Source organism: Engystomops pustulosus, chromosome 8, assembly GCF_040894005.1.
Source record: "Engystomops pustulosus chromosome 8, aEngPut4.maternal, whole genome shotgun sequence".
NCBI classification, from domain to species: domain Eukaryota; kingdom Metazoa; phylum Chordata; class Amphibia; order Anura; family Leptodactylidae; genus Engystomops; species Engystomops pustulosus.
Genome location: NC_092418.1, coordinates 21004921 through 21032279, shown reverse-complemented (window position 1 = coordinate 21032279; position 27359 = coordinate 21004921). Strand labels below are relative to the sequence as shown.

At 45.7% G+C, this 27359-nt stretch overlaps 1 protein-coding gene across 7 annotated transcripts in view; it reads right to left on the bottom strand.

Moving 5' to 3' along the window:
- The window catches only part of CLUAP1 (clusterin associated protein 1), an 89728-nt gene that overhangs the window by 47293 nt on the left and 15076 nt on the right, over window positions 1-27359 (bottom strand). For 2 of the 7 annotated variants that reach the window (XM_072120144.1, XM_072120149.1), the window contains exons 1-2: window positions 8157-8303; window positions 6453-6564 (exon numbers count right to left, since the gene is read on the bottom strand). In XM_072120144.1, the coding sequence (XP_071976245.1) occupies window positions 6453-6564; window positions 8157-8178 (134 nt within the window). In that variant the 5' untranslated portion in view covers window positions 8179-8303. Of the gene's footprint in view, window positions 1-6452; window positions 6565-7647; window positions 7736-7806; window positions 7826-8156; window positions 8304-27359 lie in introns of those variants that run through there. The other 5 variants (XM_072120143.1, XM_072120145.1, XM_072120148.1 and 2 more) reach the window with 4 other exon arrangements.

Sequence of the window (27359 nt, the reverse complement as noted above, 5' to 3'; positions counted from 1 at the left end):
CGTCGCCTCCACGATCCTCCACAGCATCCACCAGCGTTCAGCTCTCCATACCCCAGACGCTGGAGCGGAAACGCAAATATAGTGCAACCCACCCGCACGCCCAAGCCCTTAATGTGCACATCTCCAGATTGCTTAGCCTGGAGATGCTGCCCTATAGGCTAGTAGAGACCGAGGCCTTTCGCAACCTCATGGCGGCGGCCGCCCCTCGGTATTCGGTCCCCAGCCGCCACTACTTTTCCCGATGTGCCGTCCCAGCCCTGCACCAGCACGTGTCAGACAACATCATCCGTGCCCTGACCAACGCCGTTTCTGACAAGGTCCACCTGACCACGGACACGTGGACGAGTGCTGCCGGGCAGGGCCACTATATATCGCTGACGGCACATTGGGTTAACTTGGTGGAGGCTGGGACCGAGTCTGACCCTGGGGCTGCTCATATACTGCCGACGCCGAGGATTGCGGGGCCTACCTCGGTCCAGGTGTTTCAGGCCTACTATGCCTCCTCCTCCTCCCACCCCTCCTCCACCTCCTCCTCCGAACTACCATCCGTGGGCACGGCGCCATCAGTCGGTAGCTCTAGGCACAGCAGCAGTGCCGTCGCTAAGCGACAGCAGGCGGTGCTCAAACTGCTGAGCCTAGGCGACAAAAGGCACACCGCCCAAGAGCTATTACAGGGCATCACGGCGCAGACTGATCTGTGGCTGGCACCGCTGAACCTCAAGCCGGGAATGGTTGTGTGTGACAACGGCCGTAACCTGGTGGCGGCTCTGCAACTCGGCAGACTGACACATGTGCCATGCCTGGCCCATGTGTTAAATCTGATAGTGCAGCGTTTCCTCAAGACATACCCCAATCTGTCTGATTTGCTCACGAAGGTGCGCCGCATCTGTGCGCATTTCAGGAAGTCCAGCCCAGATGCTGCCACTCTCAGGGCAGCGCAGCGCCGCCTCCAACTGCCCGCTCACCGACTGTTGTGCGACGTGCCCACGAGGTGGAATTCAACACTGACCATGTTATCCAGAGTTTACCAGCAGCGCAGAGCGATTGTAGACTGCCAGATGTCAACTTCCACCAGAACTGGTAGTCAGGTCAGTCAGCTTCCTCAAGTCTACAATGAGGAGTGGACGTGGATGTCTGATATCTGTCAGGTGCTGAGTAACTTTGAGGAGTCAACACAGATGGTCAGTGGCGATGCCGCCATCATCAGCCTCACCATCCCGCTGCTTGGCCTGTTGAAAAACTCTCTGGTCAGCATGAAGTCGGAAGCTTTGCGCTCGTCACAAGAGACGGGGGAAGAATATTCCCTTGTTGATAGCCAAAGCACCCTGAGGTCTGTTTCTCAGCGCATATCGGAGGAGGTGGAGGTGGAGGAGGATGAGGAGGAAGAGGAGGAGAATGTTGGCGAGACACAAGAGGGGACCATTGTTGAGTCCTTCACTGTTCAGCGTGTATGGGCAGAAGAAGAGGAGTTGGAGGAGGAGGAAATGGACAGTCAGGCCAGTGAGGGGAGTGAATTCTTACGCGTTGGTACTCTGGCGCATATGGCAGATTTCATGCTAGGCTGCCTATCCCGTGACCCTCGCGTTCAAAGAATTTATTCCAGCACCGATTACTGGGTGTTCACTCTCCTGGACCCACGGTACAAGCAAAATCTTCCCACTCTCATCCCTGGAGAGGAAAGGAGTGTGAGAATGCATGAATACCAGCAGGCCCTGGTGCACAAGCTGAAACAGTATTTCCCTTCTGACAGCGCTAGCGGCAGAGTGCGTAGTTCTGCGGGACAAGTAGCGAGGGAGAGTAGGCGAGCAGGCAGCTTGTCCAGCACTGGCAAGGGTACGCTTTACAAGGCTTTTGCCAGCTTTATGTCACCCCAGCAAGACACTGTCACCTGTCCCCAGTCTCGGCAGAGTAGGGCTGATCTTTACAGAAAGATGGTGAGGGAGTACGTAGCTGACCATACCATCGTCCTAAATGATCACACAGCTCCCTACAACTACTGGGTTTCAAAGCTGGACATGTGGCACGAACTGGCGCTGTACGCCTTGGAGGTTCTTGCCTGCCCTGCCGCTAGCGTCTTGTCCGAGCGGGTTTTCAGTGCAGCTGGTGGCATCATCACCGATAAGCGTACACGCCTGTCGACTGACAGCGCTGACAGGCTGACGCTTATTAAAATGAATAAAGGCTGGATTTCTCAGAATTTCCAATCTCCACCAGGTGAAGGAAGCTCAACCTGAATAATTGATCCACTCCTCCTCCTCCTCCTCATTTTCCTCCTTCTCCTCCTCTTTGTACAGTAAAGCAGAGGAAAATGGCTATTTTTTGACAGGGCCCACTGGCTCTTGCTATAGTACTTCATGCATTTAATTTTTCTGGAGGGCCACCTACCCGGTCCTCTGTTTGAAACAATTTTTGTGAGTGCCACATACAGGCACTCAATCTATTCCATTTTTCTGGAGGGCCACCTACCCGGTCCTCTGTTTTAAAAAATTTTTGGGACTGCCACATACAGGCACTCAATCTATTCCATTTTACTGCAGGGCCACCTACCTGCTCCTCTGGTTTGAACAATTTTTGGGACTGCCACATACAGGCACTCAATCTATTCCATTTTACTGGAGGGCCACCTACCTGCTCCTCTGGTTTGAAGAATTTTTGGGACTGCCACATACAGGCACTCAATCTATTCCATTTTACTGGAGGGCCACCTACCTGCTCCTCTGGTTTGAAACATTTTTGGGACTGCCACATACAGGCACTCAATCTATTCCATTTTACTGGAGGGCCACCTACCTGCTCCTCTGGTTTGAAACATTTTTGGGACTGCCACATACAGGCACTCAATCTATTCCATTTTACTGCAGGGCCACCTACCTGCTCCTCTGGTTTGAACAATTTTTGGGACTGCCACATACAGGCACTCAATCTATTCCATTTTACTGGAGGGCCACCTACCTGCTCCTCTGGTTTGAAGAATTTTTGGGACTGCCACATACAGGCACTCAATCTATTCCATTTTACTGGAGGGCCACCTACCTGCTCCTCTGGTTTGAAACATTTTTGGGACTGCCACATACAGGCACTCAATCTATTCCATTTTACTGCAGGGCCACCTACCTGCTCCTCTGGTTTGAACAATTTTTGGGACTGCCACATACAGGCACTCAATCTATTCCATTTTACTGGAAGGCCACCTACCTGCTCCTCTGGTTTGAAACATTTTTGGGACTGCCACATACAGGCACTCAATCTATTCCATTTTACTGGAGGGCCACCTACCTGCTCCTCTGGTTTGAAGAATTTTTGGGACTGCCACATACAGGCACTCAATCTATTCCATTTTACTGGAGGGCCACCTACCTGCTCCTCTGGTTTGAAACATTTTTGGGACTGCCACATACAGGCACTCAATCTATCCCATTTTACTGGAGGGCCACCTACCTGCTCCTCTGGTTTGAAAAATGTTTGGGACTGCCACATACAGGCACTATCCAAATTAAATTGTCTCCATAGCAGCCTCCACACGTTGTCTCCATTGCTACCTCCAAAAGTCGTCCATATAGCTGCCTCCATACATCGTCCCTTTATCAAACGAGGTGTGTCAGGCAGAAATTTGGGTTGTTTTCATGGATTCCACATCAAAGTTGTTAACTTTGTCGCCACCCTGCTGTGTTATCCACAAAATATACTGGCAAACTTTTACCATTTAGGGATATTATTTCAGCGCTTCTTGCGCATCTGTTTACATTCCCCTCACCCGGCATATCCTAAACTTATAAGAACGCTACTACACTTGATCTTATACAAAAGGTTCTTAGAAGTGCTGTTTGGGGAGTAGCCTAGAGACAGGGGCTTGGATTGGCGAAAGCTCGCCTGGCAGCGGAACGCCAGCTCCATGCGCATCATGCGCTTCTTGCGCATCTGTTTACATTCCCCTCACCCGCCATATCCCAAACTTATAAGAACGCTACTACACTTAACTTGGTGCAGGCTGGGACCGAGTCTGACCCTGGGGCTGGTCATATACTGCCGACGCAGAGAATTGCGGGGCCTACCTCGGTCCAGGTCTCAAAGGCCTACTATACCTCCTCCCACCCCTCCTCCACCTCCTCCTCCTCCGAATTACCATCCGTGGGCATGGCGCCATCAGTCGGTAGCTCTAGGCACAGCAGCAGTGCCGTCGCTAAGCGACAGCAGGCGGTGCTGAAACTGCTGAGCCTAGGCGATAAAAGGCACACCGCCCAAGAGCTATTACAGGGCATTCCACATCAAAGTTGTTAACTTTGTCGCCACCCTGCTGTGTAATCCACAAAATATACTTGCAAACTTTTACCATTTAGGGATATTATTTCAGCGCTTCTTGCGCATCTGTTTACATTCCCCTCACCCGCCATATCCTAAACTTATAAGAACGCTACTACACTTGATCTTATACAAAAGGTTCTTAGAAGTGCTGTTTGGGGAGTAGCCTATAGACAGGGGCTTGGATTGGCGAAAGCTCGCCTGGCAGCGGAGCGCCAGCTCCATGCCAAGATCCAACTAACATAGTTTTAACTGCAGCACCTTTAATCTACTACTAGTTCACTGCCTCCATACATGGTCCCCTTATCAAACGAGCTGTGTCAGGCAGAATTTTGGGTTGTTTTCATGGCTTCCATGTTAACTTTGTCGCCACCCTGCTGTGTAATCCACAAAATATACTGGCAAACTTTTATCATGTACCGATATTATTTGAGCGCTTCTTGCTCACCTCCTTTGGTTCCTCTCTGCCACCCATTGGTTTGAAGCCTGAGTCCATTTAGGGTATGTCGCCATGCCACTCTCTAGCCTTCCGCTGCTGCCGCTGCCTCTGCATGCCGTCCCCTATAGTGTCAGGGTCAATTATTGGATGTTTTAGATGCTATCTAGCTTCATTCTGTCACTCTGTCATGGCCATGCTGTTGCCCATAATTTTGGCATAATGGTGCGATTAGGCAGCCTCAGAGGCATCCATGCATGCTGCCCCTGCTGTTTCCTGTCCATTTCCGTGGTGTTTCCATCCTTTTCTGAGGTTCCCAGGTGTTTGGCCAAGCTTCCCTGTGCAGAGCCTTGGTCCCCTTGAAAAATGCTCGAGTCTCCCATTGACTTCAATGGGGTTCGTTATTCGAGACGAGCACTCGAGCATCGGGAAAAGTTCGTCTCGAATAACGAGTACCCGAGCATTTTAGTGTTCGCTCATCTCTAGTAATAATCAATTAAATGAAAACAATGTTACATCTGAAGCTGTAGACATGGGAGGTCGTGATCTGACTGCTCCCCTCTCTCAAGTCAATCACAGGAACAATATAATTGAGGATTTATTAACACTGTTATCTAAACAAACTTTTCACCTTTATTTGTAGCTTATCAATTATATTGATAACCTATCCAGGGGTTTGCTCATCAATAGAAGACCAGAGGGGATCCGACAATTAGTAGCCTCAGTAACCAGCCTAGTGCGGTTGTCTTCAATGCTGGAATCAACTAGGAGAACATCCATGTGAATTGGAAGAAGAGTGCTGCTCTCTGTTTGGTGGTTGGGACAGGGAACTGCAGCTCTGTCTCTAGTCTAGTGAATGAGAGCTGAGCTGCAGTCACACAATTCAGCCACTACGCACAGAAAAGATCTGTTCTTCTAGCTCCATTTGCGGTGTTGATTTTGGCACCGGAGGAATCAGCTGATCCTGAGCATTAGACCCCCTCTGGCTGGTATTGATAAGCAATCCAGAATAAAATTATATGTAAGCATTTCCTATAACCTCAGAACAACACAGTGGGGCACATATACTTACCCATTCCGAGGAGTTCACGGAAAGTGCATTGTCCGTGTATAATGCACTCTGCCGCGATTCACTAAGATGGTGCAGGCATGTGTCTCTTCCTGGCTCAGGTCTGATGGAATTCACCTTCTTCTTCCTGGTGCATGTAAGTGCATTGTCTTGCAATACAATATGAAAACTTAAATCCCGCGCTCAGTCCAAATCAGTCGGAACGTCCAACAGCACGTCCCCCAATTTCTGTCGCATGAAAGCCAGTGCTGCTGCGCCAAAAAACAAACGCGTGCGACACAATCCCAGTGCAAACCCCTGTTAAATACCTGTCAAATCCCGGAAATATCGAACAAACCAACGAAAGTGAGATCCGCGACCCTTAGTAAATAAGTCCCAGTGTGAATAGAGCCCTGGAGCCAATATTGTCCAATATTATTCACATTGTTAGCAACCAGTCAGTCTAATGAGGACTGAACTTTCATCTAACCGTATGCAAAAAAGGGTAAGTATTAAAATGTAATATCTTGCTTCTATTACTGACAAATTAAACATTTTATTGGAAAATGAAACGCACACGAGAAACCATGTTGTCAAATTAAAAAGTGGTTTTGTTTTGCCCAATCAGGGTAGTGCTCCTCTTATAGGTAATGGATATATATACTGTACCTTCTCACCAACCAAATGAGAACTTCAGAGACCAGAGGAAAGTTTGGGCTGCGGAAATTCTCCATGGAGATGAGGCGAGGGTAACCGAGAGCCCGCATCATTTCTGTGAAATCTGTGGATAGAGAAGGAGAGACATGGGCCCACATTTATTAAAGTGTTTGGATCAGTTTTTTGTCTGACTTTGCACTGAAAAGAACATGCAAACTGCTTGCACATGTATTTATAAAGTGTCTACGACAGTTTTGTGTTGCGCCTGCAGTGTGTCCGAGAAGACGCAAAAGAGTGCACCTAAAGGGGCGAGCTAGTGCTTAGTGCGGACCGGGCACCACAATTCTACAGCATTAACCAAGTGCACCAAAAAAAAGTGCACTCTGCAGGAGCCGTGCACCGGATTAATGAAAAACGCAGACCGCAATTTGTGAATCTGGCGCCCCCTGCACACACTGCATACAGTACAGAATGCACCGTTCTTGATAAATGTGGGCCATGGAGTACTATGTAGTCCCACTTTGTCTACTCTCATATTGGGTCGGAGGCTTTAGTTCTGGTGGTAAGTGTGTCCTAGATTTCTTGGCGTATACCTTGGCCGCAAAGTTCTGGGATGTAACGTTGTAGAAGAATATGTTGCCTACAGGGTCCCATTATACACGGTACAATTTTAGGAGGTGACCCAGTGTAGAGAAAGGCAACATCTGTGGTCCGGTCTCCATATCAACCCACAGCCGGATGAGACATCCTTGATGCCAGAATGGTACACGCTATGTACAGGGCTCTGAGAGGGCACGCCATTCGTGAATGCAGGGGGGCAGCTGTTTGTGGAGGAGTATGAAGAGGGGATTGTGCAGGAACGTCTGGATAATACGAGGCGGATATTAATTAAGGGCATCAGACATAGACACTTAGGCAAAATTTAAGCTGCTTTAGAGGGCGTCTAACGCACCCACTTACAGGGAATGTGAGTCTGATGGATAATTAGGGTCCTAAGCCGCTCCGGTATATGGGAAGAGGGGGTCACGGGCACTGCCGGGTCCTCCATACTGAGGTCTAAAGGCCGGAATAGTAGGGGCCACAGTACTGATTTTACTTTAGGGCCCCGTCAGCCTCAGTTTATACTTAGTATTGCAGCTCAGCCCCATTCACAGAACTGAAAGTGATGAAAGGAAGTGACCGATACACGGAGAACCCCCAAACACACCCGAGCCAGTACCTTCCCAAAACATGAAGGTGACAACTAGTTCTAATGTCACCAGCCTATCAGAGCATGACATCATTACACTATGATGTCATTCTCATCAGTCCGCAAGCTGTGACATCACATGAGAAAACTGACCAATCAGAATACAAGGTACATTACCAGCACTGTCATTTGTATCAACCAATCAGATGACAGCTTTTATCTTACAGGATGGAGGGCAGTTATTAGTACATGAGGTCATGGAACTTCAACCAATCAGATGACAGCTTTTATTTTACAGGTTAGAGAGCAGCTATCTCATAGGTTAATGACCAAATGTGGTCAATCGCTTCAACCAGTCACATTACAGCTTTTATCTTACAGTTAAGAGAGCAGCGATCTGATAGGCTGCCTGTGTGCAAATCACAACTCTAGAATAAAAGTGTCGGCCTCCTGTGACGACAGCAAGGCTCGGTGCTATGTATGTAGTTCTAAACTTCAGAAAATGTCGCCATAACGTGTGCTCTTACTTCTGAGATCCCGGTAAGACATGGTGCCGCGGCTCGCTCCACCAAAGACGACTAAAAAGACCAGGCCGTTACCAGGCGGAGGCGTTTCGCTACCATGACAACTACTACTCCGTACGGAACCTCGTTCAGACCAGAAAGAAGCGACGCGAAACTCTACGCATGCGTGTTGTGTATATTTTATGATTTCGTTCTCAGGTGACTTCGTAAAGATCTAAGTACATTAGGAGGGTTTCAAGTCGTCAATTACCCCAGTTTATTCTGCAAAAGGGTATATATATATCCCTGTACTGTGACATTGCTGTGTGTATTATCTTTGTACTGTGACATCACTGTGTGTATTATCCCTGTACTGTGACATCGCTGTGTGTATTATCTCTGTACTGTGACATCACTGTGTATTATCCCTGTACTGTGACATTGCTGTGTGTATTATCTCTGTACTGTGACATCACTGTGTATTATCCCTGTACTGTGACATTACTGTGTGTATTATCCCTGTACTGTGACATCACTGTGTGTATTATCCCTGTACTGTGACATCACTGTGTATTATCCCTGTACTGTGACATCACTGTGTATTATCCCTGTACTGTGACATTACTGTGTGTATTATCCCTGTACTGTGACATCACTGTGTGTATTATCCCTGTACTGTGACATGGCTGTGTGTATTATCCTGTACTGTGACATCACTGTGTATTACCCCTGTACTGTGACATCACTGTGTGTATTATCCCTGTACTGTGACATCGCTGTGTGTATTATCCCTGTACTGTGACATCGCTGTGTGTATTATCCCTGTACTGTGACATCACTGTGTGTATTATCTCTGTACTGTGACATCACTGTGTATTATCCCTGTACTGTGACATCACTGTGTGTATTATCCCTGTACTGTGACATCACTGTGTGTATTATCCCTGTACTGTGACAGCACTGTGTGTATTATCCCTGTACTGTGACATCACTGTGTGTATTATCCCTGTACTGTGACATCACTGTGTGTATTATCCCTGTACTGTGACATCACTGTGTATTATCCCTGTACTGTGACATCACTGTATGTATTATCCCTGTACTGTGACATCACTGTGTGTATTACCCCTGTACGGTGACATCACTGTGTATATTATCCCTGTACTGTGACATCACTGTGTATTATCCCTGTACTGTGACATTACTGTGTGTATTATCCCTGTACTGTGACATCACTGTGTGTATTATCCCTGTACTGTGACATCACTGTGTGTATTATCCCTGTACTGTGACATCACTGTGTGTATTATCCTGTACTGTGACATCACTGTGTGTATTATCTCTGTACTGTGACATCACTGTGTATTATCCCTGTACTGTGACATCACTGTGTGTATTATCCCTGTACTGTGACATCACTGTGTATTATCCCTGTACTGTGACATCACTGTGTGTATTATCCTGTACTGTGACATCACTGTGTGTGTATTATCTCCGTACTGTGACATCACTGTGTGTATTATCCCTGTACTGTGACATCACTGTGTGTATTATCCCTGTACTGTGACATCACTGTGTGTATTACCCCTGTACTGTGACATCGCTGTGTGTATTATCCCTGTACTGTGACATCACTGTGTGTATTATCCCTGTACTGTGACATCACTGTGTGTATTATCCCTGTACTGTGACATTACTGTGTGTATTATCCCTGTACTGTGACATCACTGTGTGTATTATCCCTGTACTGTGACATCACTGTGTGTATTATCCCTGTACTGTGACATCACTGTGTGTATTATCCTGTACTGTGACATCACTGTGTGTATTATCTCTGTACTGTGACATCACTGTGTATTATCCCTGTACTGTGACATCACTGTGTGTATTATCCCTGTACTGTGACATCACTGTGTATTATCCCTGTACTGTGACATCACTGTGTGTATTATCCTGTACTGTGACATCACTGTGTGTGTATTATCTCTGTACTGTGACATCACTGTGTGTATTATCCCTGTACTGTGACATCACTGTGTGTATTATCCCTGTACTGTGACATCACTGTGTGTATTACCCCTGTACTGTGACATCGCTGTGTGTATTATCCCTGTACTGTGACATCACTGTGTGTATTATCCCTGTACTGTGACATCACTGTGTGTATTATCTCTGTACTGTGACATTGCTGTGTGTATTATTCCCTGTACTGTGACATCGCTGTGTGTATTATCTCTGTACTGTGACATCGCTGTGTGTATTATCCCTGTACTGTGACATCACTGTGTATTATCCCTGTACTGTGACATCACTGTGTGTATTATCCTGTACTGTGACATCACTGTGTGTATTATCCCTGTACTGTGACATCACTGTGTATTATCTCTGTACTGTGACATCACTGTGTGTATTATCCTGCACTGTGACATCACTGTGTATATTATCCCTGTACTGTGACATCACTGTGTATATTATCCCTGTACTGTGACATCGCTGTGTGTATTATCCCCTGTACTGTGACATCACTGTGTGTATTATCCTGCACTGTGACATCACTGTGTGTGTATTATCTCTGTACTGTGACATCGATGTGTGTATTATCCCTGTACTGTGATATCACAGTGTGTATTATCCTGTACTGTGACATCGCTGTGTGTATTATCTCTGTACTGTGACATCTCTGTGTGTATTATCCCTGTACTGTGATATCACAGTGTGTATTATCCCTGTACTGTGATATCACTGTGTGTATTATCCCTGTACTGTGACATCGCTGTGTGTATTATCTCTGTACTGTGACATCTCTGTGTGTATTATCCCTGTACTGTGATATCACTGTGTGTATTATCCCTGTACTGTGATATCACAGTGTGTATTATCCTGTACTGTGACATCTCTGTGTGTATTATCCTGCACTGTGACATCACTGTGTGTGTATTATCTCTGTACTGTGACATCGCTGTGTGTATTATCTCTGTACTGTGACATCACTGTGTATTATCCCTGTACTGTGATATCACAGTGTGTATTATCCTGTACTGTGACATCTCTGTGTGTATTATCCTGCACTGTGACATCACTGTGTGTGTATTATCTCTGTACTGTGACATCGCTGTGTATTATCCCTGTACTGTGACATCACTGTGTGTATTATCCCTGTACTGTGACATCACTGTGTGTATTATCTCTGTACTGTGACATCGCTGTGTGTATTATCCCTGTAGTGTGACATCACTGTGTGTATTATCCCTGTACTGTGACATCACTGTGTATTATCCCTGTACTGTGACATTACTGTGTGTATTATCCCTGTACTGTGACATCGCTGTGTGTATTATCCCTGTACTGTGACATCACTGTGTGTATTATCCCTGTACTGTGACATCAACGTGTATTATCCCTGTACTGTGACATCACTGTGTGTATTATCCCTGTACTGTGACATCACTGTGTGTATTATCCCCTGTACTGTGATATCTCTGTGTGTATTATCCTGCACTGTGACATCACTGTGTGTGTATTATCTCTGTACTGTGACATCGCTGTGTGTATTATCCCTGTACTGTGACATCACTGTGTGTATTATCCCTGTACTGTGACATCACTGTGTGTATTATCTCTGTACTGTGACATCACTGTTTGTATTATTCCTGTACTGTGACATCACTGTTTGTATTATCCCTGTACTGTGACATCACTGTGTGTATTATCCTGCACTGTGACATCACTGTGTGTATTATCCTGCACTGTGACATCACTGTGTGTATTATCCTGCACTGTGACATCACTGTGTGTATTATCTCTGTACTGTGACATCGATGTGTGTATTATCCCTGTACTGTGACATCACTGTGTGTATTATCCCTGTACTGTGACATCACTGTGTGTATTATCCCCTGTACTGTGACATCGCTGTGTGTATTATCCCTGTACTGTGACATCACTGTGTGTATTATCCCTGTACTGTGACATCGCTGTGTGTATTATCCCTGTACTGTGACATCGCTGTGTGTATTATCTCTGTACTGTGACATCGCTGTGTGTATTATCTCTGTACTGTGACATCACTGTGTGTATCACCCCTGTACTGTGACATCGCTGTGTGTATTATCCCTGTACTGTGACATCACTTTGTGTATTATCCTGTACTGTGACATCACTGTGTATATTATCCCTGTACTGTGACATCGCTGTGTGTATTATCCCCTGTACTGTGACATCACTGTGTGTATTATCCTGCACTGTGACATCACTGTGTGTGTATTATCTCTGTACTGTGACATCGATGTGTGTATTATCCCTGTACTGTGATATCACAGTGTGTATTATCCTGTACTGTGACATCGCTGTGTGTATTATCTCTGTACTGTGACATCTCTGTGTGTATTATCCCTGTACTGTGATATCACAGTGTGTATTATCCCTGTACTGTGATATCACTGTGTGTATTATCCCTGTACTGTGACATCGCTGTGTGTATTATCTCTGTACTGTGACATCTCTGTGTGTATTATCCCTGTACTGTGATATCACAGTGTGTATTATCCCTGTACTGTGATATCACTGTGTGTATTATCCCTGTACTGTGATATCACAGTGTGTATTATCCTGTACTGTGACATCTCTGTGTGTATTATCCTGCACTGTGACATCACTGTGTGTGTATTATCTCTGTACTGTGACATCGCTGTGTGTATTATCTCTGTACTGTGACATCACTGTGTATTATCCCTGTACTGTGATATCACAGTGTGTATTATCCTGTACTGTGACATCTCTGTGTGTATTATCCTGCACTGTGACATCACTGTGTGTGTATTATCTCTGTACTGTGACATCGCTGTGTATTATCCCTGTACTGTGACATCACTGTGTGTATTATCCCTGTACTGTGACATCACTGTGTGTATTATCTCTGTACTGTGACATCGCTGTGTGTATTATCCCTGTAGTGTGACATCACTGTGTGTATTATCCCTGTACTGTGACATCACTGTGTATTATCCCTGTACTGTGACATTACTGTGTGTATTATCCCTGTACTGTGACATTACTGTGTGTATTATCCCTGTACTGTGACATCGCTGTGTGTATTATCCCTGTACTGTGACATCACTGTGTGTATTATCCCTGTACTGTGACATCACTGTGTGTATTATCCCTGTACTGTGACATCACTGTGTGTATTATCCCTGTACTGTGACATCACTGTGTGTATTATCCCCTGTACTGTGATATCTCTGTGTGTATTATCCTGCACTGTGACATCACTGTGTGTGTATTATCTCTGTACTGTGACATCGCTGTGTGTATTATCCCTGTACTGTGACATCACTGTGTGTATTATCCCTGTACTGTGACATCACTGTGTGTATTATCTCTGTACTGTGACATCACTGTTTGTATTATTCCTGTACTGTGACATCACTCTTTGTATTATCCCTGTACTGTGACATCACTGTGTGTATTATCCTGCACTGTGACATCACTGTGTGTATTATCCTGCACTGTGACATCACTGTGTGTATTATCCTGCACTGTGACATCACTGTGTGTATTATCTCTGTACTGTGACATCGATGTGTGTATTATCCCTGTACTGTGACATCACTGTGTGTATTATCCCTGTACTGTGACATCACTGTGTGTATTATCCCCTGTACTGTGACATCGCTGTGTGTATTATCCCTGTACTGTGACATCACTGTGTGTATTATCCCTGTACTGTGACATCGCTGTGTGTATTATCCCTGTACTGTGACATCGCTGTGTGTATTATCTCTGTACTGTGACATCGCTGTGTGTATTATCTCTGTACTGTGACATCACTGTGTGTATCACCCCTGTACTGTGACATCGCTGTGTGTATTATCCCTGTACTGTGACATCACTTTGTGTATTATCCTGTACTGTGACATCACTGTGTGTATTATCCCTGTACTGTGACATCACTGTGTATATTATCCCTGTACTGTGACATCACTGTGTGTATTATCCCTGTACTGTGACATCACTGTGTATATTATCCCTGTACTGTGACATCACTGTGTATATTATCCCTGTACTGTGACATCACTGTGTATTATCCCTGTACTGTGACATTACTGTGTGTATTATCCCTGTACTGTGACATCACTGTGTGTATTATCCCTGTACTGTGACATCACTGTGTGTATTATCCTGTACTGTGACATCACTGTGTGTATTATCTCTGTACTGTGACATCACTGTGTATTATCCCTGTACTGTGACATCACTGTGTGTATTATCCCTGTACTGTGACATCACTGTGTGTATTACCCCTGTACGGTGACATTACTGTATATTATCCCTGTACTGTGACATCACTGTGTATTATCCCTGTACTGTGACATTACTGTGTGTATTATCCCTGTACTGTGACATCACTGTGTGTATTATCCCTGTACTGTGACATCACTGTGTGTATTATCTCTGTACTGTGACATCGCTGTGTGTATTATCTCTGTACTGTGACATCGCTGTGTGTATTATCCCTGTAGTGTGACATCACTATGTGTATTATCCCTGTACTGTGACATCACTGTGTGTGTTATCCCTGTACTGTGACATCACTGTGTGTGTTATCCCTGTACTGTGACATCACTGTGTGTATTATCCCTGTACTGTGACATCACTGTGTGTGTTATCCCTGTACTGTGACATCACTGTGTGTGTTATCCCTGTACTGTGACATCACTGTGTGTATTATCCCTGTACTGTGACATCACTGTGTGTATTATCCCTGTACTGTGACATCACTGTGTGTATTATCCCTGTACTGTGACATCACTGTGTGTATTATCCCTGTACTGTGACATCACTGTGTATTATCCCTGTACTGTGACATTACTGTGTGTATTATCCCTGTACTGTGACATCACTGTGTGTATTATCCCTGTACTGTGACATCACTGTGTGTATTATCCCTGTACTGTGACATTACTGTGTGTATTATCCCTGTACTGTGACATTACTGTGTGTATTATCCCTGTACTGTGACATCACTGTGTGTATTATCCTGTACTGTGACATCACTGTGTGTATTATCCTGTACTGTGACATCACTGTGTGTATTATCCCTGTACTGTGACATCACTGTGTGTATTATCCCTGTACTGTGACATCACTGTGTGTATTATCCTGTACTGTGACATCACTGTGTGTATTATCCCTGTACTGTGACATCACTGTGTGTATTATCCCTGTACTGTGACATCACTGTGTGTATTATCCTGTACTGTGACATCACTGTGTGTATTATCCTGTACTGTGACATCACTGTGTGTATTATCCCTGTACTGTGACATCACTGTGTGTATTACCCCTGTACTGTGACATCACTGTGTGTATTATCCCTGTACTGTGACATCACTGTGTGTATTATCCCTGTACTGTGACATCACTGTGTGTATTATCTCTGTACTGTGACATCACTGTGTGTATTACCCCTGTACTGTGACATCACTGTGTGTATTATCCCTGTACTGTGACATCACTGTGTGTATTATCTCTGTACTGTGACATCACTGTGTGTATTATCCCTGTACTGTGACATCACTGTGTGTATTATCCCTGTACTGTGACATCACTGTGTGTATTATCCTGTACTGTGACATCACTGTGTGTATTATCCCTGTACTGTGACATCACTGTGTGTATTATCCTGTACTGTGACATCACTGTGTGTATTATCCCTGTACTGTGACATCACTGTGTGTATTATCCTGTAGTGTGACATCGCTGTGTGTAGTATCTCTGTACTGTGACATCGCTGTGTGTATTATCCCTGTACTGTGACATCACTGTGTGTATTATCCCTGTACTGTGACATCCCTGAATGGCATGTTGTAGTGAGGACCCCATTCCATGTTTTGCCATGGAGCCTCATGGTTAGTAGTTCTCCACCTAGACCAGTGAACATTTTGGAGACAGAGTGCCCAAAATACAACCAAAACCTACTTATATGTCACAAAGTGGCAACATGACAATGTAAGCAGTAACTTATTGACCTCTGCTGTATCACAGGTTTCAATCGTATTGGTGTCCCGAGTTCACCAATACAATAAAAAGATGGAGAACGTTTTCCTCTTCAGGGGACCCGGAACACAATCAGGGTTCCCAGAGTAGGGGCTCCAACAATAATCTATCTCTATCCACACCTTCTTGCTCCACCTGTAGTCCTGGCAGCCAAGGATGTTGCTTTAAAATGGCGCTGAGCATGGCACGTTCTGGGCTGTATTGGACCACAGGAGGAAGCCCTGAGTCCTGTCTGGCAAACTGTGTGTTGGGGTGAAGGCCTGGGTGCCCACAGAAAGGGCTATGAGTGCCACCTCTGGCACCTGTGCCAAAGGTTCGCCGCCACTGACCTAGACTGTATATATGGGCACAGTAATACTACTCCTATCCTGGAGAATGTACAGTACTACTACTTTTATCTTATCTATAGAGCACACCAGAGTACTACTACTCCTATCGCGAGTACATGGGCACGACACAGTACTACTACTCCTATCCTGTATATATGGGCACAGCACAGTACTACTACTCCTATCCTGTATATATGGGCACAGCACAGTACTACTACTCCTATCCTGTATATATGGGCACAGCACAGTACTACTACTCCTATCCTGCATATATGGACACAGCACAGTACTACTACTCCTATCCTGTATATGAGGACACAGCACAGTACTACTACTCCTATCCTGTATATATGGGCACAGCACAGTACTACTACTCCTATCCTGTATATATGGGCACAGCACAGTACTACTACTCCTATCCTGTATATATGGGCACAGCACAGTACTACTACTCCTATCCTGCATATATGGACACAGCACAGTACTACTACACTACTCTGTATATATGGGGACAGCTTAGTACTACTACTCCTATCCTGCATATATGGACACAGCACAGTACTACTACTCCTATCCTGTATATGAGGACACAGCACAGTACTACTACTCCTATCCTGTATATATGGGCACAGCACAGTACTACTACTCCTATCCTGTATATATGGGCACAGCACAGTACTACTACTCCTATCCTGTATATATGGGCACAGCACAGTACTACTACTCCTATCCTGTATATATGGGCACAGCACAGTACTACTACTCCTATCCTGCATATATGGACACAGCACAGTACTACTACACTACTCTGTATATATGGGGACAGCTTAGTACTACTACTCCTATCCTGCATATATGGACACAGCACAGTACTACTACTCCTATCCTGTATATGAGGACACAGCACAGTACTACTACTCCTATCCTGTATATATGGGCACAGCACAGTACTACTACTCCTATCCTGTATATATGGGCACAGCACAGTACTACTACTCCTATCCTGGATATATGGACACAGCACAGTACTACTACACTACTCTGTATATATGGGGACAGCTTAGTACTACTACTCCTATCCTGCATATATGGACACAGCACAGTACTACTACTCCTATCCTGTGTATATATGGGCACAGCACAGTACTACTACTCCTATCCTGCATATATGGACACAGCACAGTACTACTACTCCTATCCTGTATATGAGGACACAGCACAGTACTACTACTCCTATCCTGCATATATGGACACAGCACAGTACTACTACACTACTCTGTATATATGGGCACAGCACAGTACTACTACACTACTCTGTATATATGGGGACAGCTTATTACTACTACTCCTATCCTGCATATATGGACACAGCACAGTACTACTACACTACTCCTATCCTGTATATGGAGACATAGCACAGTACTACTACTCCTATTCTGTATATATGAGGACAGCTTAGTACTACTACTCCTATCCTGAAATAGTACTACAGCCCAGTACTTCTAATGTAATCCTGTATATATGATTTTCTATCAGGGATGATGGACCCACCTTTGTAACCTTTGCACTGGACCCTCCGATGTATCAGTATGGTCCTGTTAGTTCTCTCTAATTAGGGCATCTAATCAATCTTATGGTTTTGCCTGATGGCATCGCCCCTTTATGTAAACGTCAATAACCTCTATTTACATGACTGTAAGTGAAGCGATTAATCTTCATCTGCTGTAGGAAACCAATTAGTGATGATTAGCGGCAGCGCGGATTAACCTGCAGCTCAGGCGCAGTATAGAAGACAGCAGGGGGAGGACAGATGCCGATCCATGAACCTCGGCCAACAAGACGTCCGCTCCCGGCCCCCAGTGGTCCTGACGCTCACAATTAATTACACAACTTTACACAGCGGAGTCCAATGCCAAGTCCCAGAGATGGAAATCTCAGTGTAATTGATATAATTTATATTATTACAACTCCCGCCTTAATAGATTATATTGTATACATCCATATGAGGGGTTATCCCACAAATTATCCTAAAAGCTTGTGTGTGGGAACACCGATAATGCAACGCACGATTCCAATGCAACGTGTGAAACCCCTCCAATTACTCTGGGGTCTCCTTCCATCATGTAAGTGGAGCTGCTGGCTCAATCCACTACCCAACTCGTATGGGGTAATAGGACCGACCGCCTATGATCATCGAGGATTGCATCCATAAGACACTAATTACATACCTGGAAGAACCAACATTACCCAGTAATGGCTGCAAATGACCCCTTGTTTTCCATGTAGTGGCTTCTTTGTTCTGGTGCCACGTGAGTGGGTGTGCTGGAGAATCCAGGATCCTGCTGACAGGGGGCTCACAATAAAAGGGGTGCTGAGAGGGAGCCAAAATATAAAGGGAGGGGGGTGAAGGGCCACAATTTGAGTCAAGAGATGTGGCCACAAAATGAGGGGAGATGAGGAGTAGATGAGGGACCTTATTATGAGGGGGAGATGAGGGGCCCTAATATGAGGAGTAGATGAGAGGCTACAATATGAGGAGGAAGTGAGTGGCCACAATATGAGGAGGAGATGAGAGGGGCCACAATATGAGGGGGAGATGAGAGGGGCCACAATATGAAGGGGAGATGAGAGGGGACACAATATGAGGGGGAGATGAGAGGGGGCACAATATGAGGAGGAAATGAGAGGGGCCACAATATGAGAGGGGGCACAATATGAGGGGGAGATGAGAGGGGCCACAATATGAGGAGGAAATGAGAGGGGCCACAATATGAGGAGGAAATGAGTGGCCACAATATGAGGAGGAGATGAGAGGCCACAATATGAGGAGGAAATGAGAGGGGCCACAATATGAAGGGGAGATGAGAGGCCACAATATGAGGAGGAGATGAGAGGGGCCACAATATGAGGGGGAGATGAGAGGGGCCACAATATGAAGGGGAGATGAGAGGGGACACAATATGAGGGGGAGATGAGAGGGGGCACAATATGAGGAGGAAATGAGAGGGGCCACAATATGAGGGGGAGATGAGAGGGGGCACAATATGAGGGGGAGATGAGAGGGGCCACAATATGAGGAGGAAATGAGAGGGGCCACAATATGAGGAGGAAATGAGTGGGGCCACAATATGAGGAGGAAATGAGAGGGGCCACAATATGAGGAGGAAATTAGAGGGGCCACAATATGAGGGGGAGATGAGAGGCCACAATATGAGGAGGAGATGAGGGGCCTCAATATGAGGGGGAGATGAGAGGGGCCACAATATGAAGGGGAGATGAGAGACCACAATATGAGGAGGAAATGAGAGGGGCCACAATATGAGGGGGAGATGAGAGGCCACAATATGAGGAGGAGATGAGGGGGAGATGAGAGGGGCCACAATATGAAGGGGAGATGAGAGGGGCCACAATATGAGGAGGAAATGAGAGGGGCCACAATATGAGGAGGAAATGAGAGGAGCCACAATATGAGGGGGAGATGAGAGGCCACAATATGAGGAGGAGATGAGGGGCCACAATATGAGGAGGAGATGAGGGGCCACAATATGAGGAGGAAATGAGAGGGGCCACAATATGAGGAGGAAATGAGAGGGGGCACAATATGAGGAGGAGATGAGAGGGGCCACAATATCAGGGGGAGATGAAGGGCCCTAATATGAGGAGGAGATGAGAACGGGCCACAATATGAGGAGAAGATGAGAGGGGACACAATATGAGGGGGAGATGAGAGGCCCTAATATGAGGAGGAGATGAGAGGCCACAATATGAGGGGGGTATGAGAGGTCACAGTATCAGGGGGAGATGAGAGGCCACAATATGAGGGGGAGATGAGAGGCCACAATATCAGGGGGAGATGAGAGGCCACAATATCAGGGGGAAATGAGAGGCCACAATATGAGGAGGAGATGAGAGGGGCCACAATATGAGGCGGAGATGAGAGGCCACAATATCAGGGGGAGATGAGAGGCCACAATATCAGGGGGAAATGAGAGGCCACAATATGAGGAGGAGATGAGAGGTTACAATATGAGGAGGAAATAAGAGGGGCCACAATATGAGGAGGAGATGAGAGGGGCCACAATATGAGGCGGAGATGAGAGGCCACAATATGAGGCGGAGATGAGAGGCCACAATATGAGGCGGAGATGAGAGGGGCCACAATATGAGGGGAGATGGGAGGCCACAATATGAGGGGGAGATGAGAGGCCACAATATGAGGGGGAGATGAGAGGCCACAATGTGAGGGGGAAATGAGAATGGCCACAATATGAGGAGGAGATGAGAGGGACCACAATATGAGGAGGAAATGAGAGGGGCCACAATATGAGGAGGAGATGAGAGGGGCCACAATATGAGGGGGAGATGAGAGGCCACAATATGAGGGGGAGATGAGAGGCCACAATATGAGGGGGAGATGAGAGGCCACAATATGAGGAGAAGATGAGAGATTATAATATGAGGATGACATGAGAGGGGCCACAATATGAGGAGGAGATGTGAGGGGCCACAATATGAGGCGGAGATGAGAGGCCACAATATGAGGCGGAGATGAGAGGGGCCACAATATGAGGAGGAGATGAGAGGCCACAATATGAGGGGGAGATGAGAGGCCACAATATGAGGGGGAGATGAGAGGCCACAATATGAGGGGGAGATGAGAGGCCACAATATGAGGGGGAGATGAGAGGCCACAATATGAGGGGGAGATGAGAGGCCACAATATGAGGGGGAGATGAGAGGCCACAATGTGAGGGGGAAATGAGAATGGCCACAATATGAGGGGGAGATGAGAGGTAAATATTTCCCTCTGTGCCAGGTAGGAGTTCATAGTTATAGCCTGCAATACAGACTGAAGTGGATTCCAAATATCCCCTGGTTGTTCAGTGTCTACTTAAAAAAAGCTATAGCGGATCAGAGGAGGTCCGACGCCGCAACAGTAAAAACAGCAGGAGATTCAGCACTGTTATAATCTCTATACAATGGTTATTGTATAGTCACTTCATCTCTGGCCATTATATGACTATTGCAGTTTTCCCCGCTGGAGGTTCAATCACTAATTCTCCATTATCTCAGAGCCGCCTGGGATAGAGACTATATACTATGATCTCTCCCGTACTCTGCACGCAGAAATAAGTCCATCAGCAGGATTATATACTACTTAGAGAGAAATTATTTGAACATTTGGGGTGAGGTAGAAAACTCACTGTTATCTCCAGCAGTCGCTAAGTCTCCACTTCTCCCTTCCCCTCTATAATCTATTTGTAATCTATTTGTCTAGTAAAACCTCCGGACTGATGTTATCTGTATCGGTGTGTATGTATTGTGTATTTCACCAGTACCCCACATTGATCATGTGATCCTAAAAGGGGATGTCCAGATCAGACAACGTCTCTGTTTGTTCATCACATAACATCCCTGCTGGATAGAGACATTACAATGAATTATGTTAACTAGCGGATTCCAGTTTCATGTCACCTCTGAGTAAGAGATCTAGAAGAGACCACAAAACCTTGCCCATGGCGGAGAATCATCAGTCAATTAAAATTATGCAAAGTGTTCTCAATGTAACAGTTCATTCAGAGCTGTAGCCAGGGGGCAGTGTGCGGGCAGGAGACCCAGTCCATGCCACTTATCGCAGGGGTGCAGTATCCATGCTGACAAGAGGCAGGGGTGCGCTGTGGGGTGGGGGTGGCGTCTCTATATGGAGTCATACTATTGTTCTGCATGCTGATCCTTCTTCTCTTCATTGTTATAGAAGAAATAGAATCCATAGAACCCCCAAGAGGTTGTGTCATAGATAGCAGATCTATAGATCTAACCTGCCAGGGATGGGGAATAACAATCAGACTGCTGGGACCCCTAGAAATCCAGAGAATCCAGGGTGTCCCGTTCTCACTAATGGGTGAAGACTGTACAATAATGTGTCATTTTTCTCCATTCAGTAGGATGAGAGCACTCACCTATCCCCACCTCTCACATAGATGGTGAATGGGAGTGCCGGAGATAGCCTAGCGCTGTGCTCAGCAAATTCTGACTCTCCCTTACTATTAATGCAGCAGCAGGACACAGTTTAGTCCCAGTAGTAGAAAACAGAAAACCCCATTCTCCAGATTGCTGGAGAATTCGGTAGGGGTCTATCCTGATCAGCTGGTTATTCCCTATCCTGTGCTTTGGAGATAACTAGCAACCCCTTAACATGTTATGGGACTTCTGAATCAGCCGTCCTATAAGGTCCAATTATCCCATTGTAGTGAACAAAGCCCAGGTCAAGCATGCACACCTACCCTACTTATCTGCCCTACCTACCTACTTATCTGTCCCTTTAAGAGGATTAGTGGTTATGGCACAACCCCTTTAATTAGGCCTTTACTCAAATAGCAGTAAGGACATGTAGTATTTGCTGAGACACAGCCTTACTGTAGTGTACTGCCCACCAGGGATACCCGGGCTATACATCTCTGGGACATGTTCTGGAGGCCTGCTTTGGGATGATTAAGTAAGGGTTGTATATTAGAACATCACCTTTTTATTACCATTAACTCATCTCTTGTGATCATCAGCGATCAGATGTAACCAGTGGTAGATGCAGGTGCTGCAGTGCCTCCGCAGGAGAAATGGGGTATTACACAGTTCCCATTGTACGCTGTCCTCCAGGTGAAGAAAAATGATGCAGTCTTTATTTTCATAGATGTTTAGCATGTTACACTTCAAGTGGTTTTTACCGCCATATACATATTTTCTCTGAGAGCTCCAGCGATTAAGAGGATCTGCAAAGACCCCCTGAGTGCTCCATGTGAATAGAGTGGCTAAGCATACGTATTACTGCATGCCTACTAAAGGTGCGACCGCTGTGAATATCAGGTCAGTGTCATTGCTGGAAAATTCCTTTAAGCCATTTCTTTAATGTTATGTATTCGATAGAACTTGTTTTGTACATAGTGTTCCGGCAGTTGTTACACACAGATAGAGGCTTAACGTTACAGTTACATACATACACTACGAGAGGCGCGTTCATACATGTTACTAGTTCCTTTGTTGTACTCAAATATTTACAGGACAGGTTAACAAAACCAAATTACTTTACATAAGGTAAGTACGAAATACAATAATGACAATAACAATAGACACAAGCTTGTCGGATATGTATAGGGGTACTACAGAAGAGGCGCCGCTGCGGCGCTATCTCTTTACTTCTCTACGCAGCTGCTGAGAGTCATGTGAGCAGATCAGCCATTCAGCAGCCTCCGATGAATACCAAGACTCATGACACGAGAAAACCACGCCAATGCAGTGTTATCCAATGAAAGGCGCTAATAAACCTGTCCAGTCACATGACTCTTTCCTTTTGGCGCCCACTACTGGCTAAATGTAGTATTACACGGTGCATATTCAAATTGGTGGAAAGAGTCTTTGGAACTTTTTAATCCTAGTAAGTTCATATAATGGAATTGGGTCTTGTACAGATACCCCTTTACTATAACGTATATATATATACACTCACCGGCCACTTTATTAGGTACACCTGTCCAACTGCTCGTTAACACTTAGCCAATCACATGGCGGCAACTCAGTGCATTTAGGCATGTAGACATGGTCAAGACAATCTCCTGCAGTTCAAACCGAGCATCAGTATGGGGAAGAAAGGTGATTTGAGGCCTTTGAACGTGGCATGGTTGTTGGTGCCAGAAGGGCTGGTCTGCGTATTTCAGAAACTGCTGATCTACTGGGATTTTCACGCACAACCATCTCTAGGATTTACAGAGAATGGTCCGAAAAAGGAAAAACATCCAGTGAGTGGCAGTTCTGTGGGCGGAAATGCCTTGTTGATGCCAGAGGTCAGAGGAGAATGGGCAGACTGGTTCGAGCTAATAGAAAGGCAACAGTGACTCAAATCGCCACCCGTTACAACCAAGGTAGGCAGAAGAGCATCTCTGAACGCACAGTACGTCGAACTTTGAGGCAGATGGGCTACAGCAGCAGAAGACCACACCGGGTGCCACTCCTTTCAGCTAAGAACAGGAAACTGAGGCTACAATTTGCACAAGCTCATCGAAATTGGACAGTAGAAGATTGGAAAAACGTTGCCTGGTCTGATGAGTCTCGATTTCTGCTGTGACATTCGGATGGTAGGGTCAGAATTTGGCATCAACAACATGAAAGCATGGATCCATCCTGCCTTGTATCAACGGTTCAGGCTGGTGGTGGTGGTGTCATGGTGTGGGGAATATTTTCTTGGCACTCTTTGGGCCCCTTGGTACAACGCCACAGCCTACCTGTGTATTGTTGCTGACCATGTCCATCCCTTTATGACCACAATGTACCCTGTAACATCTGATGGCTACTTTCAGCAGGATAATGCGCCATGTCATAAAGCTGGAATCATCTCAGACTGGTTTCTTGAACATGACAATGAGGTCACTGTACTCAAATGGCCTCCACAGTCACCAGATCTCAATCCAATAGAGCATCTTTGGGATGTGGTGGAACGGGAGATTCGCATCATGGATGTGCAGCCGACAAATCTGCGGCAACTGTGTGATGCCATCATGTCAATATGGAGCAAAATCTCTGTTGTATCTATGCCACGAAGAATTGAGGCAGTTCTGAAGGCAAAAGGGGGTCCAACCCGTTACTAGCATGGTGTACCTAATAAAGTGGCCAGTGAGTGTATAATAATAATTCCTTTATTTATATAGCGCACACAGATTACACAGCGCTGCACAGAGCTTGACAGATCAGTCCCTGTCCCCAATGGGGCTCACAATCTAATAAACCTACCAGTATTTTTTGGAGTGTGGGAGGAAACCAGAGGAAAAACCTACGCAAACACGAAGAGAACATACAAACTCTTTGCAGATGTTGACCCTGGGACTTGAACCCAGGACCCCACTGCTGCAAGGCTGTAGTGCTAACCACTGAGCCACCATGCCATAAGGTCATTAAAGAATAATGGGAAATGATTGAGATTTCTGCTGACTTCTTAGGGGTTAAACAGTTTTGGAATATTAAATATTTCAGGCTGCATAATTCTAAGTCTTGTATGTTGTCTGCATAGTAGTTAACAAGTCTGCCCCCCATTGCCTTACCAGAAAGTACAACCTGAATACACAGTTGCTGAGTGAGACACATCGGGTGGCATCTGGCGGCTTCCATTAGTGATCTGTGACGTCTCTTGGGTTTTATTAAGTGCTCATCATAAGAGCTTTCAGTTGCCAGGATACTCCGGCGTCCACCTCCTTCTCCAGAAAACTCGCAACAGGTTAAATCAGAGCAGATGCAACAATAATGCGGAAAACTCCTTCCCCATCATGTGTCATTTTCCATCTACATACTTATATGTACAAATATCCATTAATATAAGTTGTTCTTTATCGAGGGATTCTCTATTAGAAAGTTGCTTTTTTATCAGTGCTGTGTGAATGATGCAGCACTAACTGTGCCTACCGTTATAATAGGAAACATTGTGACAGTGCTATCTGTGCCTCCATAATTCACCGTAGGAAGACAGAGCACTGTCTGTGCTTACATCATTTATCAGGCAGCAATATCTTCATCTATAGAGATAGGAAGGCAGCGCTATCTGTGCCTACATAGTGAGAGATTGGAAGACACAGCACTATCTGTGCTAGGGGGCATTGATAGCTTCAGCCTTTCCCCGTTCTCACCATGCTCGCTTTTGCACAGCTTCCTCTTTTCATGGCATCACCCACTGTCTCTCTCTTTTCACAGTCCATCCTCATTGACAGAGGCAGGAAGAGGGGAGGGAGAGGGAGCAGGATAAATCAGAATTTCCTGCTACAGCTCCTTCTATTCAGCAGAGTCCAGACATGTAAACAAAGAAGCATGGAGAATCTGCACACAGTACAAAAGTAAGTAGAAGGACTACTGAATCACATTCAGGGATTATCCACAAGGCAGAAAAGGCACATCTGTGCTTACATAATTTATCAAGCAATAATTTCTTCATTAATGCCTATTTAATTTATCGGTAGAGAAAGGAAGGCAGTGTACGCCTACGTAATTGACAGTAAGACATCATAAAACATAGCACTATCTGAGCTTTTATAATATATCAGGCAGTACTAGATGTGTAACTTATAGTTAGAGGTAGTACTTTAAAAGTTTCAGGGAGAGATTAGGGTGCAGTTTAGTTGTTACCTACTTTATTTACAGGGAGAGACAAGGACACAGTAAGATCTGTGCTTCATTTACAGCAGGGGTCTCAAACTCGCGGCCCGCGGGCCAACTGCGGCCCGCGGGACAACATTTTGCGGCCCCCACCTGGAAAAGCACCGCCCGCCGTGTATTCACGGCGGCGGTCGGGTCACGCTGCATGGAGAGGGCTCACGGGCTGAGCCCTCTCCATAGCCGGTAAGTCTTTGCTGCATATTGCAGCAAAGGCTTACTGGTAACACCCGCGATCGGTGCTAGCACCGATCGCGGGTGTTTTTACAGCATGGGCTGCCGGCAAAGCTGCCGACAGCCTCAAACAGATAGCGGCGCATGGGCGCCGCCATCTTACCTGGGATCGCCGCTCCCCGTGACGTCATCGGGGGGCGGCGATCCGTCTCCATGGTAGCCTCGGGTCTTCCGAAGACCCGAGGCTATTTCGTTTTAACCCCTTCATTACAATGTGCTGATAGCACATTGTAATGAATGAGGAGGAAAATCCCCTTATACTGCCATACTGTAGTATGGCAGTATATGGTAGGATCGATCAGACAACCTAGGGTTAAAGAACCCTAGGGAGTCTGAAAAATAGTATAAATAAAAATAAAAAAAAGTTTTTTAAAAAAAAATTAGAATAAAAAAAAATTAAATTTCAAATCACCCCCCTTTC